Source organism: Ursus americanus, chromosome 23, assembly GCF_024610735.1.
Source record: "Ursus americanus isolate L20-20 chromosome 23, mUrsAme1.1.p, whole genome shotgun sequence".
NCBI lineage: Eukaryota > Metazoa > Chordata > Mammalia > Carnivora > Ursidae > Ursus > Ursus americanus.
In genome coordinates this window covers 16,052,967-16,071,608 of record NC_142149.1, presented here as the reverse complement: position 1 = coordinate 16,071,608, position 18,642 = coordinate 16,052,967, and the positions used below count along the sequence as shown (strand labels likewise).

The window sequence follows — 18,642 nt, the reverse complement described above, 5'->3', positions numbered from 1 at the left end:
ATGTCGATGAAATATTTGAGGAGCTGCTTTAGACACTGAACATTGGCAACAGAAATAAAATCACCGAGGGAAAGGAAACACATGAGATGACCCTTACATCTGCCCAGATTTCTGCTTGGGGGGGCTTTCTGGATGGCATTGCAAGGAAGTGGAGTCTAAAAAGTGCATGGTGATCTCACCAAGCTGACGAGCACAGCTCCAAGTTGAAGGGTGCAGAGGGAGCTGTAATTTGTGGGGAAGGCTGTTAGAGTGGAAGGAACTGAACAGAGAGTTGCCCCAGGAAGTCTGCATGGGGGTTCCCCAGGGTCTTTGCATGAGGGATGAGCTGCACAGGCACATGATGAGACTCTAGAAGCCTTAGCAGAGAGCAGCTGGGAGCCGAACCGAAAACACTAGACGTTGCACGTGGCTTAGAGATATTAGAGTTTCAGCTCAGAGTGCAGACACTTCACTGAACGACTTGGGTGCTTAGATGATCCAGAAAGCGCACACACCTGAGGAGTAAGCACCATGTTCTAGGGGCGCCTGTGTGGCGTAGTCAGTTAAGCGTCTGCCTTGGGGTCAGGTCATGATCCCAGGGTCCTGGGATTGAGCTCTGTGTTGGGCTCCCTGCTCAGCGGGGAGCCTGCTTCTCCCCCTCCCTTAACTCTTCCCTCTGCCCCTCCCTCTCTCTCTCTCAAATAAATAAATAAATAAATAAAATCTTAAAAAAAAAAGGGACAATGTTCTCCATTAAAAAATAAAAAAGACTAGTCTTGAAAAGGAATAAAACCAAGGTGGGCGAGATCGAGATCATCTGCCAGTAATTTAAGTGCCTAATAGAACAACACTCAACACTCTTGGAGGGAAGACAACCCAAACTCTAAAATGAATAATCTGCGATGTGCAGTATGCAGTCTAATATTACTATACATGTGAAGCAGCAGGAAATTGAGACCCACGGGTTTAGAAAAAGCAATCAAGATAAACAGTCCCTGAGATGAGTCAGAAGGAGCAGACAGGCATTTTAAAACCATGGTTGTAAACATGCTTAAGGACATAAAGGAAAATATACACATAGTAATTGAAGATATGGGGAATCTCAGCAGAGAAACTGAAACTATAAAAGAGAAGTGAAATTATAGAATTAAAAAAAATACAACGTCTGAAAAATTCTCTGGATAGTCTTAGCAGCATAGTAGGGACTGCAAAATAAAGAGTTGCAGATATTCATTTGAGACTTAAAGAGACATCAATAGACTAATCTGAAAAACAAAAACAAAAGGATTAAAAAATGGGGCACCTGGGTGGCTCGGTTAAGTGTCTGACTTGGGCTCAGGTCATGATCTTGGGCTCCTCGGACTGAGCCCCGCCACAGGCTCTGCGCTCAGCAGGGAGTCTGCTTCTCCCTCTCCCTCTGCCCCTCCCCCGCTTGTGCTCTATCTCTTTCTCTCTCTCTCAAATAAATAAATAAAATCTTAAAAAAATAGTGCCTCAGTAGTCTGTGGGATAATATCTAAATACTTATAATAACATACAATACCCTATATATATATGATATATGCTTATATAATACTTACCATAACTTATATAATTATTATAAGTATTTAGATAATATCTAAAAATGTGTAATTGGAGTTTCAGAAGGTAAGGGGAGAGAGAACGGGCAGAAAAAATATTTGAAGGAATAATAGCTTGAAATTTCCTATACTTGGTGAAAAATAGGCCACTTATTTATTTAAGACATTCACCAGCTCCAAGCAGGATAAACACCAAGAGAATGACACCTCTTCACCTTACAGTCAAGCTGGTAAAAAAAAATTAAAAAATAAAAATAAAGAGAAAACTTAAAAACAGGTAGAGATAAACCTGAGACAGTTTGAGCAACAGAAAAATGGTAGCATTGCGTTATAACTCGTGGAATAAAATAAATATCCATGAATTCATACTGATAGAAATAAATAATTGAAATTTTATTTTATTTTTTTAAAGATTTTATTTATTTATGTGACAGAGAGACAGCCAGCGAGAGAGGGAACACAAGCAGGGGGAGTGGGAGAGGAAGAAGTAGGCTCATAGCGGAGGAGCCTGATGTGGGGCTCGATCCCATAACGCCAGGATCACGCCCTGAGTCGAAGGCAGACGCTTTAACGACTGCGCTACCCAGGCGCCCCAATAATTGAAATTTTAAAATGAGAAGGAAGGGGCAGCTCTTCTTATTGTGGAAAATCAATTAGTAGTGGCAGAAGAAAAAAAGGAAGGTACGTAGAAATCTCTATTAATCAAACTCCATGTAACTGACTGCAGTCAAGAACTATTAACAGATGCTAACATCAGTGAAAGTATGAAGAAAAACAGGCTATTTGTATAGAATTGAAGTGTCTTCCGTAAAATATTTACTAGTTACAAAGAGAAAAATAGTAACTTGATAGTGAAGACGTCTGGCAGATACCATCTTAACCATGTGACCAAGGTTAACATTATAATAAGACATATTGTCACCAACTGGGGACATACTACAAAATAACTGGCCTAAAAATTGACACAAAAGTGTCAAGGTGAGGAGAGAAATAGACTTAGAAAGTGTCACAGATTCAACGAGATTAAGGAGATATGATCACAACACAATATGGGAAACTCTGATGAGCCACTAAATTCTACACCTGAAACCAATTTTTACCACATATGCTAACTAACTAGAATTTAAATAAAAAATTGAAATAAAAAGCCAAACAAACAAAAAACTAACTAGAATTTAAATAAAAACCTGAAAAAAAATCAGTTGCAAAAAAAAAAAAAAAAAAAGGACAATACAGAATCCTCGATTGGATCCTGGACTGGTAGAAGGACACTAGCAGGAAGATTGGCAAAATCCAAATATCTGGATTGTATCTGGATTAGTTAATAGCATTGCGTCGATGTTAAGTTCCTGTGTCTGATAATTATGACTTGGTAATATAAGATATTAACATTACGGGAAACTGGGTGAAGGATAAGAGAGAAGCCTTTAGTATTTTGCAACTTTTCTAAGTGTAAATGATTTTAAAGCAAGCACATAAACAACAAAACCAGAGGCAAAGACAAGAAAACAAGAATGTAAATAGTGGCTGACTTCTCATCAGAAACAGTGGAGGAGAGAACACAGTAGAGTGTCTTTAAAGTCCAAGAAGAGCCACCCCCCCATTGCTGTCAACATAGGAATCTATATCTAAGAAACATCACAAATGAGGGTGAAACAAATGAAAGTTGAGCATATTTGTTGCCAGGGGACCTTCACTACGAAGTTTGCTAATGGAAATTCTTTAGGTGGAAGGGGCTGGGAATGTGGATAGCAGGTTTGTGGAGTCCGTGTTGGTGCCAGCAAAGCCAGGCTGAGAAGACACCCAGGGAACTAGTAGATTAGTTATAATTGCGGGAATTGAGCAAATATGTGCATATCTAGGCAGAGATGTGACCATGCTGTGTGATCTGGATTTTGTGCCAGGGCAAGGACAAGACTGTGGACGTGGCTTCTGACCCAGGGGCCCTTCACCAGCTAGGGGAGGTATGTGGAGCTGGAGTCTCAAAGCCCGGGTCAGGAAGCCCAGCTACCCTTTGTGGGCTGGCTCCTCCTCTGTCCCCTTGCAACCTGCTAGCAACACTTCTGCTACTGGGTCTGCTCCTTTGGTACATCTAGTGTTTAGGAGGTCCGAGGAGGAAGTGCTCACCTCGGCAGGGGGTGGGGCTGGAGGAAGGGAACTCCAGACAAGCTTACGTGGAAGAGATAACATCTGGGATGTCTGGAAAAAGAAGTGTAATTTTCCACGTGGAAAATTTAGGAAGATCAGTCAGATAGAAAGCCCTGGAGCGTCTGGGAATGAGAAATATCTTCCTGCTCCAGGGTGGGAGACGAGGCTGGCAAGCTGAGTGGGAGCCAGTTTTCAGGCATCTTGGGTGTCTCCAGAGAAGGCTGAGGAGAGCCCAGGAGCTGGAGAGACGTCCACGCTCTTTGATGCGACAGGTCTTGTTTTGATGGTCATTTGAGCTACCCATTGCGTCAGGGGTTCCAGTCCCAACCACTGGCGGTCTCCTGCTCACAGCCCTAGCATTTTGCCTCTTTGAGCCGCCTGAGGTTTCTGGTCTGGAGAAGACCCAGAGACCCAGAGGAACGATTGGGGGACAGGCAGAGAGTGGGAAGGAGACCTTTGAGGCAAATACGATAAAGCTGCAAAGCCCGTGAGTTTGCGTTTGGAGGCAGTCTATTGACCGTGTCCTGAAACGTTTATCGGTTACTACGCGCAAGCAAGTATTTGCAGAGAGAGGCCCTTTATGGACATCCTTGCTTATACAAGCTTGAGATGTCTCAAGAGGCTTTCCGGAAAACCAAATTCACCCAAAGAAAAACTCGGTGAATAGTAAAGGACTAAACCGGCGCTTGGCACCAGAGTAAGCGTTCAAATGGTTTGTCAAATAAACAAATCAAAGTGCGCATGAATCCAACTCAAGGTACAGGGAGAAAGTGCCCATTCGTTCAGGTGAAAGAGAAAGCCGTACGGGCGTCTTCAGGAGGTGGGACTGGGTCAGGAGAGGGGCCCCAGGCTCCCGGTTTTTCTAAGCATACCAAGCGTCCGGGCGCTTCCACGACCCCGCTGCCGTCCCAGCCTCGCCGGGTCTGCGGGTCCAGGCGGATCCCGGCGGGCGGAGGCGAGGCAGGGAAAGAGGGGCCGCGGTTTCCCACCGCGCGCTCCCCCGCGCAGGGTCCAGAGGAGCGCGGGACGGGAGGAAGCGCGAGTCGGCGGCCCGCCCCGTGACGTCCCACCCACCGCGTCCCCTCCCCCCTCCCGCTGCGGGAAAAGTGGCCGCGGGCGCCGCCGCTCACTGTGGGGCGGGCGCGGCGGTGGCGGCGGACGAGATGCGGGCGCGGCGGCTGTGGGCCCCGGTGCTGGTGCTGGGGGCGCTGGCGGGCGTCGGCGTCGGTGGTGAGTGAGGCTCCCGCGCGGCGGGGACGCGGCTCCCCGGAGACCCGCGCGGCGCATCCTGCCGCAGCCCGAGTTGGCGGACCTGGAGCCGGGCAACCCGCCGGCCGGCCGCGCGCGTCTGCGCTCCGAGTGCGCGGGGCCAGGCTGGGGCCGCCGGGAACCTGGCTGGCCCCGCCGTGACGGGGGAGAGGTCACCTCGGGGCGGGTGCTCCGGGACGCCGAAGCCTTTAGCCGAGTCAGGCGCCCGCCCGGGGCGGCCTGGGCGCGCGCGGTGTGGCGGGCGCATCGCCCCGGCGGCGCGCTTCGCAGGTGGGCTGGGGCTTGCGGAGGCCGGCGGGCCGCGGTGGGCACCGCGAGCTGCGGCTCCCCGGGGCTCTTCCCGCTGCTCCCGCGCGCTGCCAGCGGGATGTGGTCGTAGCCGCTCGATGAGAGTGTGAGCGCGCGCGGGTGTGCCAGCTTCTCGACATTACTCTCTCTTTGTGTTACACTTTCTCCCAAGTTTTTCTTCTCGTAGTCTTTTTCTTTAGTGACTCCCCGGGGGAGCGGTTCGGAGCAGGGTGAGGGCTCTGTCTCCTACAGTGTCCCCGGGTGGCAGCGGTGCCTCTGCTTCCGGGACAGACCCCGCGTCGGAAAAACCTCCAGTGTATGCGAGGAGCCACACGAAGGGTCCCTGGAACTGGCTTGAATCCCTGGCTTTGTCTCTCCTGCTGCTGCACGCACTATGCCAAGACAGTTGGCATTCAGCCTCATTGGTCCTGGGGAGCGGGTGGAGGGGCAGAGGAGATTACAGCGCAGGGATGCTGCCCGTGATCCTTCCGGAGCCCTGTGACCTTCCCGGAGGGAACTCTGGCTCGCGTTCCTCTGGGGCGTTCCCCTGCAGAGGACGCACAAGTGTGCATATATGTACTTTTAATGAAAAGTGTAGTAAGACAATTTAAATCCCGCAGAAGGTATTAAAAAAGTAAGATTTACTGAGAAGTCCTTATCAAAGATAGCTGTTCAGAAATACTTTGATGACTGCCTTCAAGATCTTGTGTGTGTGTGTTTGTGTAAGTGATTACACAGGGCAAGGCAACAATATCTTTTAAAAACACTTTAATGAGGTATGATTGAAATACAAAAAACTGTATATATTTAATGTATATGACTTGATGAGTTTGGAGATACATATACACCCATGAAACCATCACATAACCATCATATAAATGATATCTTGGTGAAGAAGGAGTTACAGATAATATATAGGGGGCTGTTATTTTTGCTGAAGCTTCCCACATGATAGATGCTCAAAGAGGTCAGCTGATGTCTTCAGCCTACAGTGAGCAGCCTAGTGACCCTGGTACCAAAATACGGATCTCCAGCCTTGTGCCCTTGGAGGGGTTAGAGACCCAGTTCAATGCTGCGTGGTGTCGATGGGCTCAGTGGAGCCATCTCCTCCAGATGCCTGCTTCCATGAACTTAAAACATTTGTTGCTTTTCTTTTCACCTCTACAACTTTCTGAATTTCTGAATGATTTCTGAGTCTAATCATTGCATTTTCCTATAGTCTTAGAAGAAAGTAAAGTAACATAAGAGAGAACCTGGCATGGTGCACGTTTCAGTATTAGTGAAGATGAAGAGTGTACTTGTTATTTTGGTGTCTGTCCCTCCACCCCTCACTCCTAGTATTTTTTGTTGATCTGAATACAGAGTTGTAATGATCCATATAGGATTCCACTGCCTTGACATACTTTAGTTTGCAATATCCTTTGGGAGATCTGTTCACTGATTCGTCATTGTGATTGGGATGATTCCAGCTGTACTGATGATGGGTTGTGCTGAGCTAGCCCCAGACGCCTACTGAGAAGCAGGTTGGAGTAGTATTTCAGAGCATGGGCTCTAGAGTCAGACCTCCCGAGCAAGAAGCCCCCAGTAAGAACAGTTTTGATTTTATTGAATCCCCTCCTCCAGGGCTGGTGGCTGGGTTGCAGGTGTTGTTGGATTCCTGGGGAAGCAGGTGGTAGGATGAGAGTAGAAGAGGGGTGTTGGTACACACGGTGTCGAAGGGACACAGACGGAGCTGGGTGGTGGCACAGAGAGGCCATCCCAGAAGAGGAGAGTCTGGGATGGGGAGAGGAGAGGTCGTTTGAGAGTAGAATTGAGTTTTGGAATTTATGTACAAAGACGATCTTTTTAGCTTCACCCAAGAGATATTGGGTTTTGTGGCTTCCACCTACGTAAGTCTGCATTCTAACCTGAGGCCTAAGGGATAGCAAGTTGTGTTTGCTGTTACCATCTAAGTTGATTAGTTCTGAGCTGCAGTGCTAATTTCTCCTCCTTGAGTTTATATCCTGAAAACTCTCCAAATGAAGCCCTCTGCCTGGAGAGACATGGCGGGAAGGCTTGCTGGCTGGGGAAAGGGATAGTTACGGTTTAAAGCCAGCCAGAGGTGGGTTTAATTCTTGATTTTGCCTCTTATTGGCTGTGTGACCTTAGGCAAGTTACTTAATCTCTTGGGACTTCAGTTTCCTCATCTGTAAAGTGGAGAAAACAATACTTCAATGACTGTGCTACTTACATGAGATAAAGGCACAAAATAAGCATCCAGTGAGTGGCATTTCTTATTGCCATTATTCTTTTTTTTTTTTAAAGATTTTATTTATTTATTCGACAGAGATAGAGACAGCCAGCGAGAGAGGGAACACAAGCAGGGGGAGTGGGAGAGGAAGAAGGCAGGCTCCCAGCAGAGGAGCCTGATGTGGGACTCGATCCCATAACGCCGGGATCACGCCCTGAGCCGAAGGCAGACGCTTAACCGCTGTGCCACCCAGGCGCCCCTATTGCCATTATTCTTATCCATGTATTGGAGACAAGAGCTATTACTGCTTCACACATGAATGCAGCCTGGGCTCACAGAATGAGACCGATGGGGTCCCTTTTCCCATACCTATGTGACCTTCCCCCACTGGTCGTTTGGCATATCTCAGCCACTCTCACCCAGCAAGAATCCACAGAAGAGACTGAGGAGGAAGAGGCTCATATATTTGCTTTAGCGACTAGAAAACCTTAAGTTCTGTCTCCGGGAAAGAGGAAAGTAAAAGTCATTCACAAGATTTCAGGTGCTGTGAGGAGAAGGACATGTCTATTTTGTTCAGTGCTCTAGGCCCAGTTCTTCATAGCAACGCTATGAGAAAGCGTCTAGAGGTATTGTGCCTCATTGTAAGAAACCCAATATTTGAGTATCTGCATCCATTCACAGAGGGTCCTCAAATGCTCCATCTGGGCATTCTGGAGAATTGTAGAATACAGCCGAGACCACCAATTCCTTGCACATTTGGATCTCGGCACTATGGTGCCTTAGACCTCTGTTCTCAGGGGACCCTCTGTGAATTCTCTGCTTTTTTCTCCCCCTCCTGGGAGAAGACACAAAGTAGGGAAGCATTCTCCTCTACCCTCCTCAAAACTGTGAGTGGTAGAGGTTTCCTGGTGACGGCATCAGATGGTGCAAGGAGGCAACAGTGAGGAGGGGGAGAATGGATATGACTCTGGAATTTCCTAATCGAAATTCCTCCTCTTCGACTCCCCACCCCATTCAGGATCTCTGGTTATCATCCCCTCCCAGCCCTACGAATCCTTCTGCCTCTGTTGGCAGAAACAGCCAGGAAGCATGCCCACAGGAACCACAACTCGTGAGTCAGCAGACAGATAATTAACTGGGGGAGTGACTGAGCAGCTTCAAGGATAAACCACTTGGCCTGACCCAGCCCCCTCTGCCGCCCACAGAGCTGGCCTGCCACTTCCCCCATGGCCTCCCCTCCTTCCCCCGAAACCCGACCCTTCATGAAAGGGAACATCATTAGGCCTGAAGGAACGCAGGTTGTGAGTGGCAATGCAGGTGGGAACAGAGAAATAATATTGCGTAAACTGCTGCCATTTATTTAAATGTGAAACTCTCTAGCCAAAAAAAAAAAAAATGTCTAAAATCTGCCTTTTTCTCCATGCACATAGTATCTCCAGGAACACTCTTTTTAAAGTTATATTTATTGAGGTATAATTTACATGCAATAAAACCCATCCTTTCTAGGTGTACAGTTTTTTGAATTTTGACACATTTGGTCAAATAACCATCAGCATAATCACGATAAAGAATATTTCCAAAAGCCTGAAAGTTTCCCTTGAGCTCTTTGGTTATCAGTACCCTATCCCCACCTTGAGTTCCTGGCAACCTCTGATCTGTTTCCTGTCCCTACAGATCCACCTTTTATGGAATGTCATATAAATGATGTCATAGGGCATGTAGTCTTTAAAGTCTGGCTTCTTTACATAGCAAGACACATTTGAGATTCACCCCTGTTGTTGCTAAGGGGTTATCCAAGGCTAGTGCATCTTCCTTGGGTGCTGAGACAGTTATCCCTGAAGCAGAGGGACTATATCCGTTAAACCCGGATGCAACTTTCAATTTCAAAATTTTCTAATTGGATAAATGCATTTGGGCCACGTATAAGCCATTCAATTTCCCAAGTGCTAAGTAGTAATATCTTCAGGATATTGGAGAGCATTTTGTAGCATCCTGCAGTTTTATTATTGGTCTGGAAAGCAATGCATATTTTGTGGCCAAATGGTATGTCATCATCCTTGGGACCAGAAGCTGTTAAGTAAACCTGGGGCTGTTCTACATTTAAAAAATTTTTGGTAGCATCTCTGAAAATGCACGTCTTCCTTTCTGGTTTTCAGTCACATTGCCACAAAAAGATTAGTTACCCTCTCCCCTGCATTTCTTTTTTTTTTTTTTAAAGATTTTATTTATTTATTCAACAGAGATAGAGATAGCCAGCGAGAGAGGGAACACAAGCAGGGGGAGTGGGAGAGGAAGAAGCAGGCTCATAGCGGAAGAGCCTGATGTGGGGCTCGATCCCATAACGCCGGGATCACGCCCTGAGCCGAAGGCAGACGCTTAACTGCTGTGCCACCCAGGCACCCCTCCCCTGCATTTCTTAGTTCAGATGGTGAAGACATTCTAACATTCAGGGAGAGAATGAGGTGAACTTTTGTTTTTTAAAGAAAGTTGAGTGCTGGAGAGTAAAATGACTGGTTCCCCTTTAATTCTGTTCTCCCATCATGTCCACTATTAATCCGATGGTGTATTTTTTTTTTAAAGATATTCTTTCTTTATTTGATAGAGAGCGGGAGTGCACAAGCGGTGGGGAGCAGCGGAGGCTGGGGGAGAAGCAGAGGCAGAGGGAGAAGCAGGCTCTCTGCTGAGCAGAGAGCCCGGTGCAGGGCTTGATCCCAGGCTCCCGGGATCATGACCTGAGCCAAAGGCAGATGCTTCACAGACTGAGCCACCCAAGTGCTTCTCCCCGCCATGGTGTGTTCTATTCAGCTTTTCTTCCTTGTATATATAATCCTCATGTGTGTCTGTAGTCCTTTACCTAAACTTGTGTTATTATTATTGTTTGTTTGTTTGTTTTTAACGTACAAAAGCCACTTCCTTTCATGCAGAAAAAAACCAAACCTCAGGTGTGAAAAGAGCTGCAGGTCAGGAACTGAGAAACCCATATTCGATTCCCACCTGTGCGGGCTTTCTCATCTGTCTGCTGGGTGATTGTGCACAAGCCATCTTACCCTGGGCCTCAGGCGCCTGGTGTCTCAGGGGCTGCAAAGTGGAACGAGATGGAGGGGGAGTCTTTGGTTTGCACCTGCCCCTCCCCACTTTCAAGTGAAGAAGTTTTTCTTTTAACTAATTCATAACATGGAACTCCATGTAAAGATTTCTTTGGAGGGGGAAAAAAGGGAGGTCTATAGTTAAAAACAGACTTGAAAAACTTCGCACCAGAGGAGAGCTCCAGAAGTTTGGCAGAAGGCACGTCCAGTAGCCACTTCAAAAGTCCCCTTAAGATTAAGTCAACCTTAATCTCTTTGCTAACTGGGATTCTTGGGTAGAGAAACCCAGGCCTATGAGATCCACTCATGGTTCCCAGCCCTTGTTTTAGCCATCACGCGGGATCGACTCCTCTAGCTTAAACCTTCCGCCGCCTTGGCCAGTGGCGACCACCTCTTTGAGATGGAGGCAGACATGGTGTCTCGGCTCTCGGACTTCTTCTATAGGTTGAGAACAGACCGTCCCATGCTCTCTTCTGGGTGGTTCCTGAAGGGAGTGGGTCCACGTATTTTCTGGCGTTCCCACCGAATTTCGGATTCAAAGAGGCTACAGGACTTCGATGTTGTAGGTGGGCCGTGTTGTAGGAAGTCTGGCAGACTCTTAGATGAATGCCAGGGTAGAAAGTGAGACAGGACGGAGGACATTTAAAATTAGCTTTAATTTTCTTTTAGCTTGCAAATGTAATTTGGCTGTGGTGTAAAAAAAAAAAAAAGTCAAGCAGTGCAGAAATAGAATAATGCAGAAAGTACCAAGTCCCTCACAGGCTTGTCCTTAAAGATAAATGCTATTGACCGTTACTCTAGTTTTTTTCCTATATATATATGTCACCACAAACAGTTATTTATCCTGTTATTTCTCAAGTAGGATCATTCACAACAGGATCATTGTCACTCAATAATATATCTTAAGCATCGTTTTATGTCAGTTTGTATCTTTCCATTATTTATCCTAAGAGTTATAACTCTAGCCAGCAGGCATACTGCTATATGGATGTGGCAGAATTTTCTTAACTGATTCCCTGTTGGCAGACAGTGAGATCATTCCTAATTATTTGTTACTACAAATAAAACTGTGGGGGATGGCCTCGTTCATTGTTTGCACCTTTGTTCAAGTGTTTCTACAGGCTCAATTCCTTTCTTTCTTTTTTTTTTTTTTAAAGATTTTATTTATTTATTTGACAGAGAGAGAGCACAAGCAGGGGGAGCGGCAGGCAGAGGGAGAGGGAGAAGCAGGCTCACCGAGCAGGGAACCCAATGTGGGGCTCAATCCCAGGACCCTGAGATCATGACCTGAACCGAAGGCAGACGCTTAACACCTGACCCACCCAGGCACTCTAAAGGCTCAATTTCTTGAACTAAAGCTGCTGGGTCAAAGGACATGCATATTTTGCATTTAAATTTTAATAGGTTTTGCCAAATTGTCTTCCAAAATGGTGGGAACAATTTGCCTTCCTACTAAGACGGGGGCGGGAGTGTTTGGGGGGGTAGTGATAAGGACTGGTGGCATCACTGTTGCCTGCTGTCCATACCCACCAGACATCAACTGGAGGAGGAGAAGTGGCAGAACTGGAGTGCTGGATGCCAAGGAGGTCACCAACAGGGTACTGCTGGGCCAGACCCCGAACAGAGCTTGGTACGGGCTTGCTTCTTCTCTACACTGAGTGAGTCAGATGGGAGGTGGGGCCTATGCTGACAAAATTTTCCAGAGCTTGAGATGCAGCATTTGAATCAAGTCTCTGCTAAGCTATTAGGAAGAAATGGACATTTGTGCATTGTGTGGGGGGTCTTGGATCCTGGGATGCTGGGCTTCCTTGAGCATTAGTCAGCTGTGATGTTTTATGGCTGGAATAAATCCTTCCAGGGCTGGCCGCACCTTGAAGATCTTCTAATCCAACACTGTTTGCTTTACAGATAAGCAAAAAGGGGAAATGTTGAGAGTTGAAATGACTTGCCCAAGATCATACAGCTCGTTTCGGGGTATTGACAGGGTCTAGCCCTGGAGGCTCTTGTCTCCTGGCCCGTGATTTCTTCAGCATATCCTATCAGAGGTCCCTGACCCTGAGGTGGGACCGTGGTGGGGGTGAGGATGGGCATTCCTCATGCAGGAAGCAGTTAGAGCGAAGGCAAGGTGGAAGGAAGCGGACATTGACTGGGCCTCTACTGCAGGTGGTTCTTCCACATAAATTATCTCATTTAATCCTAACAACAGGTGAGGTAAGGATGATGTGCATATTTGGGAGCACAGGGAAAGGAAGCAGCAGTTTGGGGTCTCCCATACTAGGCGGATGTGGCTACATTAAGCCTGTTAAATACTAGGGAGCAATTATGAGTCCTTGGAGTCACTGGACCTTTGAGCCCCAGGGAGATGGCAGGACCTGCCCGAGGTTGCACAGCCAGTGGAATGGCAACGTGGCTTTGGACTTGAGATCTCTTGCCTGTGGCTCTGCATGTCTTCCCCACCACGTCCACTGTTACACAGTAATCATGTTCGCGGTTTTACCGCCGCTGCCCCACGGTGTTGCTCAGGGACTGGGTGTTCATTTTATGTGACAGCCATATGGAAGACAGGACTCTGTCCGAGGCGGGCCTTCTGCAGTGGTCTGCACATGGCTCCCTAATTAACCCAGTTGGAGATGATCACCAGGCGTGACCTGGCTTCACTTAACAAGGGCAGGGCCCACTGGCTGAAGAGTCAATGAAAGGGGATGGCCAGTGATCAAAACATTTGAACTTTGTCCAAGGGGATCCACTTGTTGGGGGCAAACTCCGTCCTGTCTTTCTGCCATGCCCCGCATGCCATCTGTCAGTAAGGCCCTGGAACATATCTAGGGTTTGACCACACTATTAACCCCGCTACTCTCCCAATCCAAATCCCTGCCATCTGTTGCCTGGATTATGGTAATAGTTTCCTAATTGGTCTCTTTTCCTCTTGTTCTCCTTATGGCTGCCTTCCTCTGAGTGACCAGGGTGATCTTTTCTTGCTTACCTCTGCCCAGACTCCCCTAGTGGCTTTCCATCACATGGAGAATGAGAGCCATGCTCGCTCCCGTGTTATAGCTTCCTAGCGTTCTGGTCCCTGCGCACTACTCCAGCCACTTCTCTGCCTCAATGACTGTTTGTTGAGTAAATGAATGAACGAATGCCAACATCACTGACATATGTTAGTAGAAAAGTATAAAGCCAGAGTATCCACTTCCCCATTATCTGTAGATGGAGTAACTGTAGCAGTTTTCATTCCAGGATGGCTTGTTTTAATCATACAAAGTATTTCAGGGCAATGTTCCTCAAAATCGTGTCATATGTGCTATGGAAATGCAAACCCTTTTTGTATTAGCTTCTTAGGGCTGCAACGGTGTGGCTTAAAGCAGTGGAAATGTATTCTCTCTGGAGGCTAGAAATATGAAGTCCAGGTGTCAGCAGGGCCATGCTCTCTCCGAGACTCAGGTTGGAATCCTTCCTGCCGCTTCCTATCTCCTGGTATAGCTGGTACTCTGGCGTTCTTTGCTTCCAGCTGGGTTACTCTCTGCCTCTGTCATCATGTGGCATTTTCTCTGTGTGTCTGTCTTCACGTGGTATTTTCCCCTTACAAGGACATCGGTCATATTGGGTTAGGGCCTCCGCTATGGACCTTATCTTGATTACATCTGCAAAGACCTTTATTTCCAAATAAGGTCACAGTCATCCCTACTGGGGGTTAGGACTTTGGCCTTTTTTGGGGCACAGAATTCAACCCATAACCCATTTTTAATATTGGTAAAGGCAGATTATACACCAGTGTCTTCTGATGTTACATACCATATTTAATGGTGATGTGCTTGAAACAATTTTAAAAAATCTCTGAAGTTAGGATGTATGCTACACCCATGGTCTTAGGTACAGTGAAATGCGGTCGTCTGAAGTTAGGATGTATGCTACACCCATGGTCTTAGGTACGGTGAAATGCGGTCGTCTGAAGTTAGGATGTATCCTACACCCATGGTCTTAGGTGAAATGCGGTCGTCTGAAGTTAGGATGTATTCTACACCCATGGTCTTAAGTGAAATGCGGTCGTCTGAAGTTAGGATGTATCCTACACCCATGGTCTTAGGTGAAATGCAGTCGTCTGAAGTTAGGATGTATCCTACACCCATGGTCTTAGGTGAAATGCGGTCGTCTGAAGTTAGGATGTATTCTACACCCATGGTCTTAGGTATGGTGAAATGCGGTCGTCTGAAGTTAGGATGTATCCTACACCCATGGTCTTAGGTATGGTGAAATGCGGTCGTCTGAAGTTAGGATGTATTCTACACCCATGGTCTTAGGTGAAATGCTGTCGTTTAGATTGCCTGCCATTTTGAGTAACGCTTACCGGAGCTTTATGCTCAGAGGTGTGTGTTACCTTGAACTCCACTCTTCCCATCTCCTTCCCCTTCCTTAGCTGCTACATGTGATGAAGGAACAAAAATAAAATAAATTTTCTTTGCAGCCTGTTCTGGAGAAACCACTCATGAACCCATATGGCAGTGAGCATGAGCTGTTTTGTTCTCGGATGACTCACTCAGCCAGGTGACTGCAATGGAAGGTCAGGCACTGCCTGAGTCACCCCGTGTCCCCATGGACCTAATTGGGAAGTGCCCAGTCAAGGGTCAGCAGCAGGGCTGGTCAGCCAGGCCAGAGCTCCTCTCTGGCAGAGAGGGAGATAGTCCGTAGTCTATGCAGTGGGCATCACCCTCCCTTCCCCCTGAACACCTCGCCCCTTGACTGAGTGCTCTCCCGAAATTCCGTGGCCTCAGGAGGGTGGCCCGTTCCTGCTTTCTGACATCCTGTCTGATTGGACAGCACGTCCTCAAAATAGCTCTCATTGACGCATTATGACTTCCACTTGTTCCAACTCCCTTCCTTGTTCCCCTTTTTTTCCCTCCATTTTTCCCATCCTTTGTCTCTCTTCTGGTTCTGTGAATTGGGCTGATGTGCCAAACCACAGTCTTTCCTTCTGCTGTCCAGGCAAACTTGCTGGCAGTCCCGTGTATCTTATCTCACGGGCATCCTCTTCTTGGTCGGCTCTCCTAGATTGGATTTTTGAACACTCATATTCCGGACTCCATTTAGAAGTTAGATCTGACAGTTGATCATTTCCCCCTCGTCTGGTGCTTCCCGTCTCCATGCTCCCACCACTGCCCATGTGTGTCATGTCCTAGACAGACAACGGGGTGGCTTCAGGGAAAAACTAAGAAGAAAGTAAAACATTCACCTGCCTTAAACAGCTGGGGACTCAGGATAAAAACAGCGAGGGCAAACAGAATAGAAGCGAGAGCTCCTGGAGCACAGCAGCTGACTGTAGTGAGCCCTTCTGTGTGCCCGCCCTTGGTGCCCAGAGTTTGACAGGGATTGGTTCGTTGAATCCTTAGAGCCACCCGGTGAGGACCAGGGCCAGTCCACCTGGTTTCCTGGCTCTGGTTAAACCCTCAGAGGAAATGGGTTTTGGGGGGTTGTTAATTCTTTTCAATGACAAAAGCTCTGATGAGGATCGCCCCTACTCCCACGGGGCTGAGTCCGGCCCTTGAGGCTAAGCAGGAACATAGCCTTATGAATGACTGGAAACAGAGGCCCAAACTCCTTCCACATGTTTAGGAGGGAGGGGTGGCCTCAGAGACGCAGCTCACTGAATCGGCATGGCCCAGGCGCAGAGAGTTCTGATGAGTCAGGCACTTTTAGCCACTGCAATCCAGGGAACCTACCCTTGCTGGCAGGTCTTGGTGGGGGGTATCGTGGGGGAATGGCTGGTTCTCATGAAATCAACCTGTGATTCACTGAGACAGGAGGTAAAGGGAACTGGCTGACAGGACTCCCCGGGCCTGACTTCCTAAAGAACAAATCCCAGCAGCTTGTCTCATCCTCTGGGGTCAGGGGCCGCCCATTCACTGGGAGGGGGCCTGCTGTTATTTATTTCCCATCTGGCAAGAATTTCTATTGTGGCTACAAGTCAAGGACTCATAGGCAAATAAATGCTAATTTGAGAATGAATGGATGGAAAAATGGAGAGGCTGGGAAAAAGTTTGCAGAGATAATTTGATGTGTCCATACCTCCCATGGCCCTCTCTTCTCACTCTTCCCGACGTCTCCTTGCGCTTCTGCAACCCCCCAACGAATGAAATCTCAACCCCCCCCCCCAGTGAAAATCAATGGCATTTCTGTCCAGAATTATCCCCTGGATGCTGATTCCCATGGAAACTTCAAGAAGGGAGGGAGAGACCTAAAATAGTTCAGGCTCTGCTCCTCTCAGAGCTCTTTCAGTAAGGCAGTAAGGGGGGCTGTGCTCACATCTGGCTGGGAAAAGAGCCACTGGGAGCTGAGACATGGCCCAGCGGCCCTTGCCAGCAGAAAGCCTTCTTGGTGAGTCCTGGGTTCTGAACCGTGAGGCCTTCTGAAGCCAGCAGCTCTGGGAAGACTGGCTACCTTTCTTCCATTATAGATAGACAGTGCCTGGCTGAGGGCTGCCCCAACTCAGAGGTGGTCTTGGAACCTTAGAGCCAGGCCAGGAACCATAGCCATTAATTCCCACCTCGCAGTCCTTGCGCTCGCTGGGTGAGGGTGTAGTCACATCAGAGGCCGGGGCCCAGGGGTTACTCATGGGCTGGTAGCAGCACCCCACTTGCAGAATTGTGGAGTTGGGAAAGGCCTTTGAAGTGAGATGGACTCAAGCTCTGAGGAAATCTGGGACTTCCAGGATTCCACATATGATTCTGGTGTTTTTAGGAGGACAATGAAAGTTTAAATTGTCAAGGAACTGTTTCAACCCATTTCCATGTTTTCTATTGAAATTCCAGGCATAATTTGGAGACATGAACGTGGTTGCTTAAAAAACAAAACCAAACCGATCTAGTCCAATACCCCTCCATTTGCTCCAACATATATTTATGGAACATCTGCTTTGTGCAAGGACTGGGGCTGGCCTGGGCTGGCCTGGGCTGGGCAGGGCAGGCCTCAAGGGGCTTAAAATCTATCGGGTGGCAGTGTTGTTAAGACAGATGGATGAATAACTGTAATATGTTAAGAACAGTCGAGCGAAGAAACAGGCCGAGAGGAGTTAAATGACTCGCCTAAGGCCACGTTAGTAATGGTGACTCAGTTAGACCTCGGTCTACTGATTGGGCACCTACCCTTTCTGTTAGATCTCTCTGCCCCCAATGGGGCCCTCAGATGGGTATCGTTAAGATGTAATGTTTGGAGAGTTAAAAGTATGATTACCATACAAATATCACATGAACTTGTGTCAAAGTACTTATTCAACTTAATTAATGAGGGAAGCAGTAAGATGTTTAGTTCCCAAGAAAATTCAGGTAAGGGAGGGGACCCTGGCTGGCTCAGTCAGTGGAGCATGCGACTCTTGGTCTTGGGGTTGAGCTCAAGCTCCACGTTGGGTGGAGAGATTACTTTAAAAAAATCTCTAGAAAATTCAGGAAAGGGAAATTTATAGTTGGTCAATCAAAGGAGTGTTGAAATCAGTTATGTGACAGTTTTGAAATTGGTTAATATTCTACAAGGCAATAAACCCTAACCTTCAGAGGGTTACCTTTGCTACCAAATTATTTGCATTGCTGTTGGACAAGAATCAGGTACACCGTTTTCATCAAGAGTCATTTCCATTGTTACTGGTTTTCTACAAGTTAACCTCTGCCCTTACAGAGTTATAAAATATCCTAATCGTTAGAGGTCAAACAAAGGTATACCCCTCTAGAAAATCAGGTAATCCATAAGTATGGTGGTCTACTTGTCAACACCCTGCGTTACATTGAAAGGACACCCGGTATTTCCTTTGCCTATTTCCAAATTTTGGATAATTTTTCTTGACAATAGTGTGTGTGTGTGTGTGTGTGTGTGTGTGTGTGTGTGTACGCACACATTTTCTGGGTATGTTTTGTCTCGATGTTGGAAGCAAGTTCAGTCACACTATAGGAAAATGGACTGAGACATTCAGCTTGATGAGAAGTTTTGGGGGCACTGGAAAAACACCCCATTGATTAGGGTGATTTTCCTAAAAATAAATTTGTTGGTCTTAGCAGCTGGGGGCAAAGGGACTACTTTA

The 18,642-nt window shown here is 47.3% G+C and overlaps 1 protein-coding gene across 1 annotated transcript in view; it reads left to right on the top strand.

The window, feature by feature from the left end:
* The first annotated feature begins 4,793 nt into the window (after positions 1-4,793).
* The window catches only part of ITGB3 (integrin subunit beta 3), a 48,510-nt gene continuing 34,661 nt past the window's right edge, over positions 4,794-18,642 (top strand). The window contains exon 1 of the mRNA XM_087854243.1: positions 4,794-4,937. Coding sequence (XP_087710369.1) covers positions 4,871-4,937 — 67 coding nt within the window. The 5' untranslated portion in view covers positions 4,794-4,870. The remainder of the gene's footprint in view (positions 4,938-18,642) is intronic.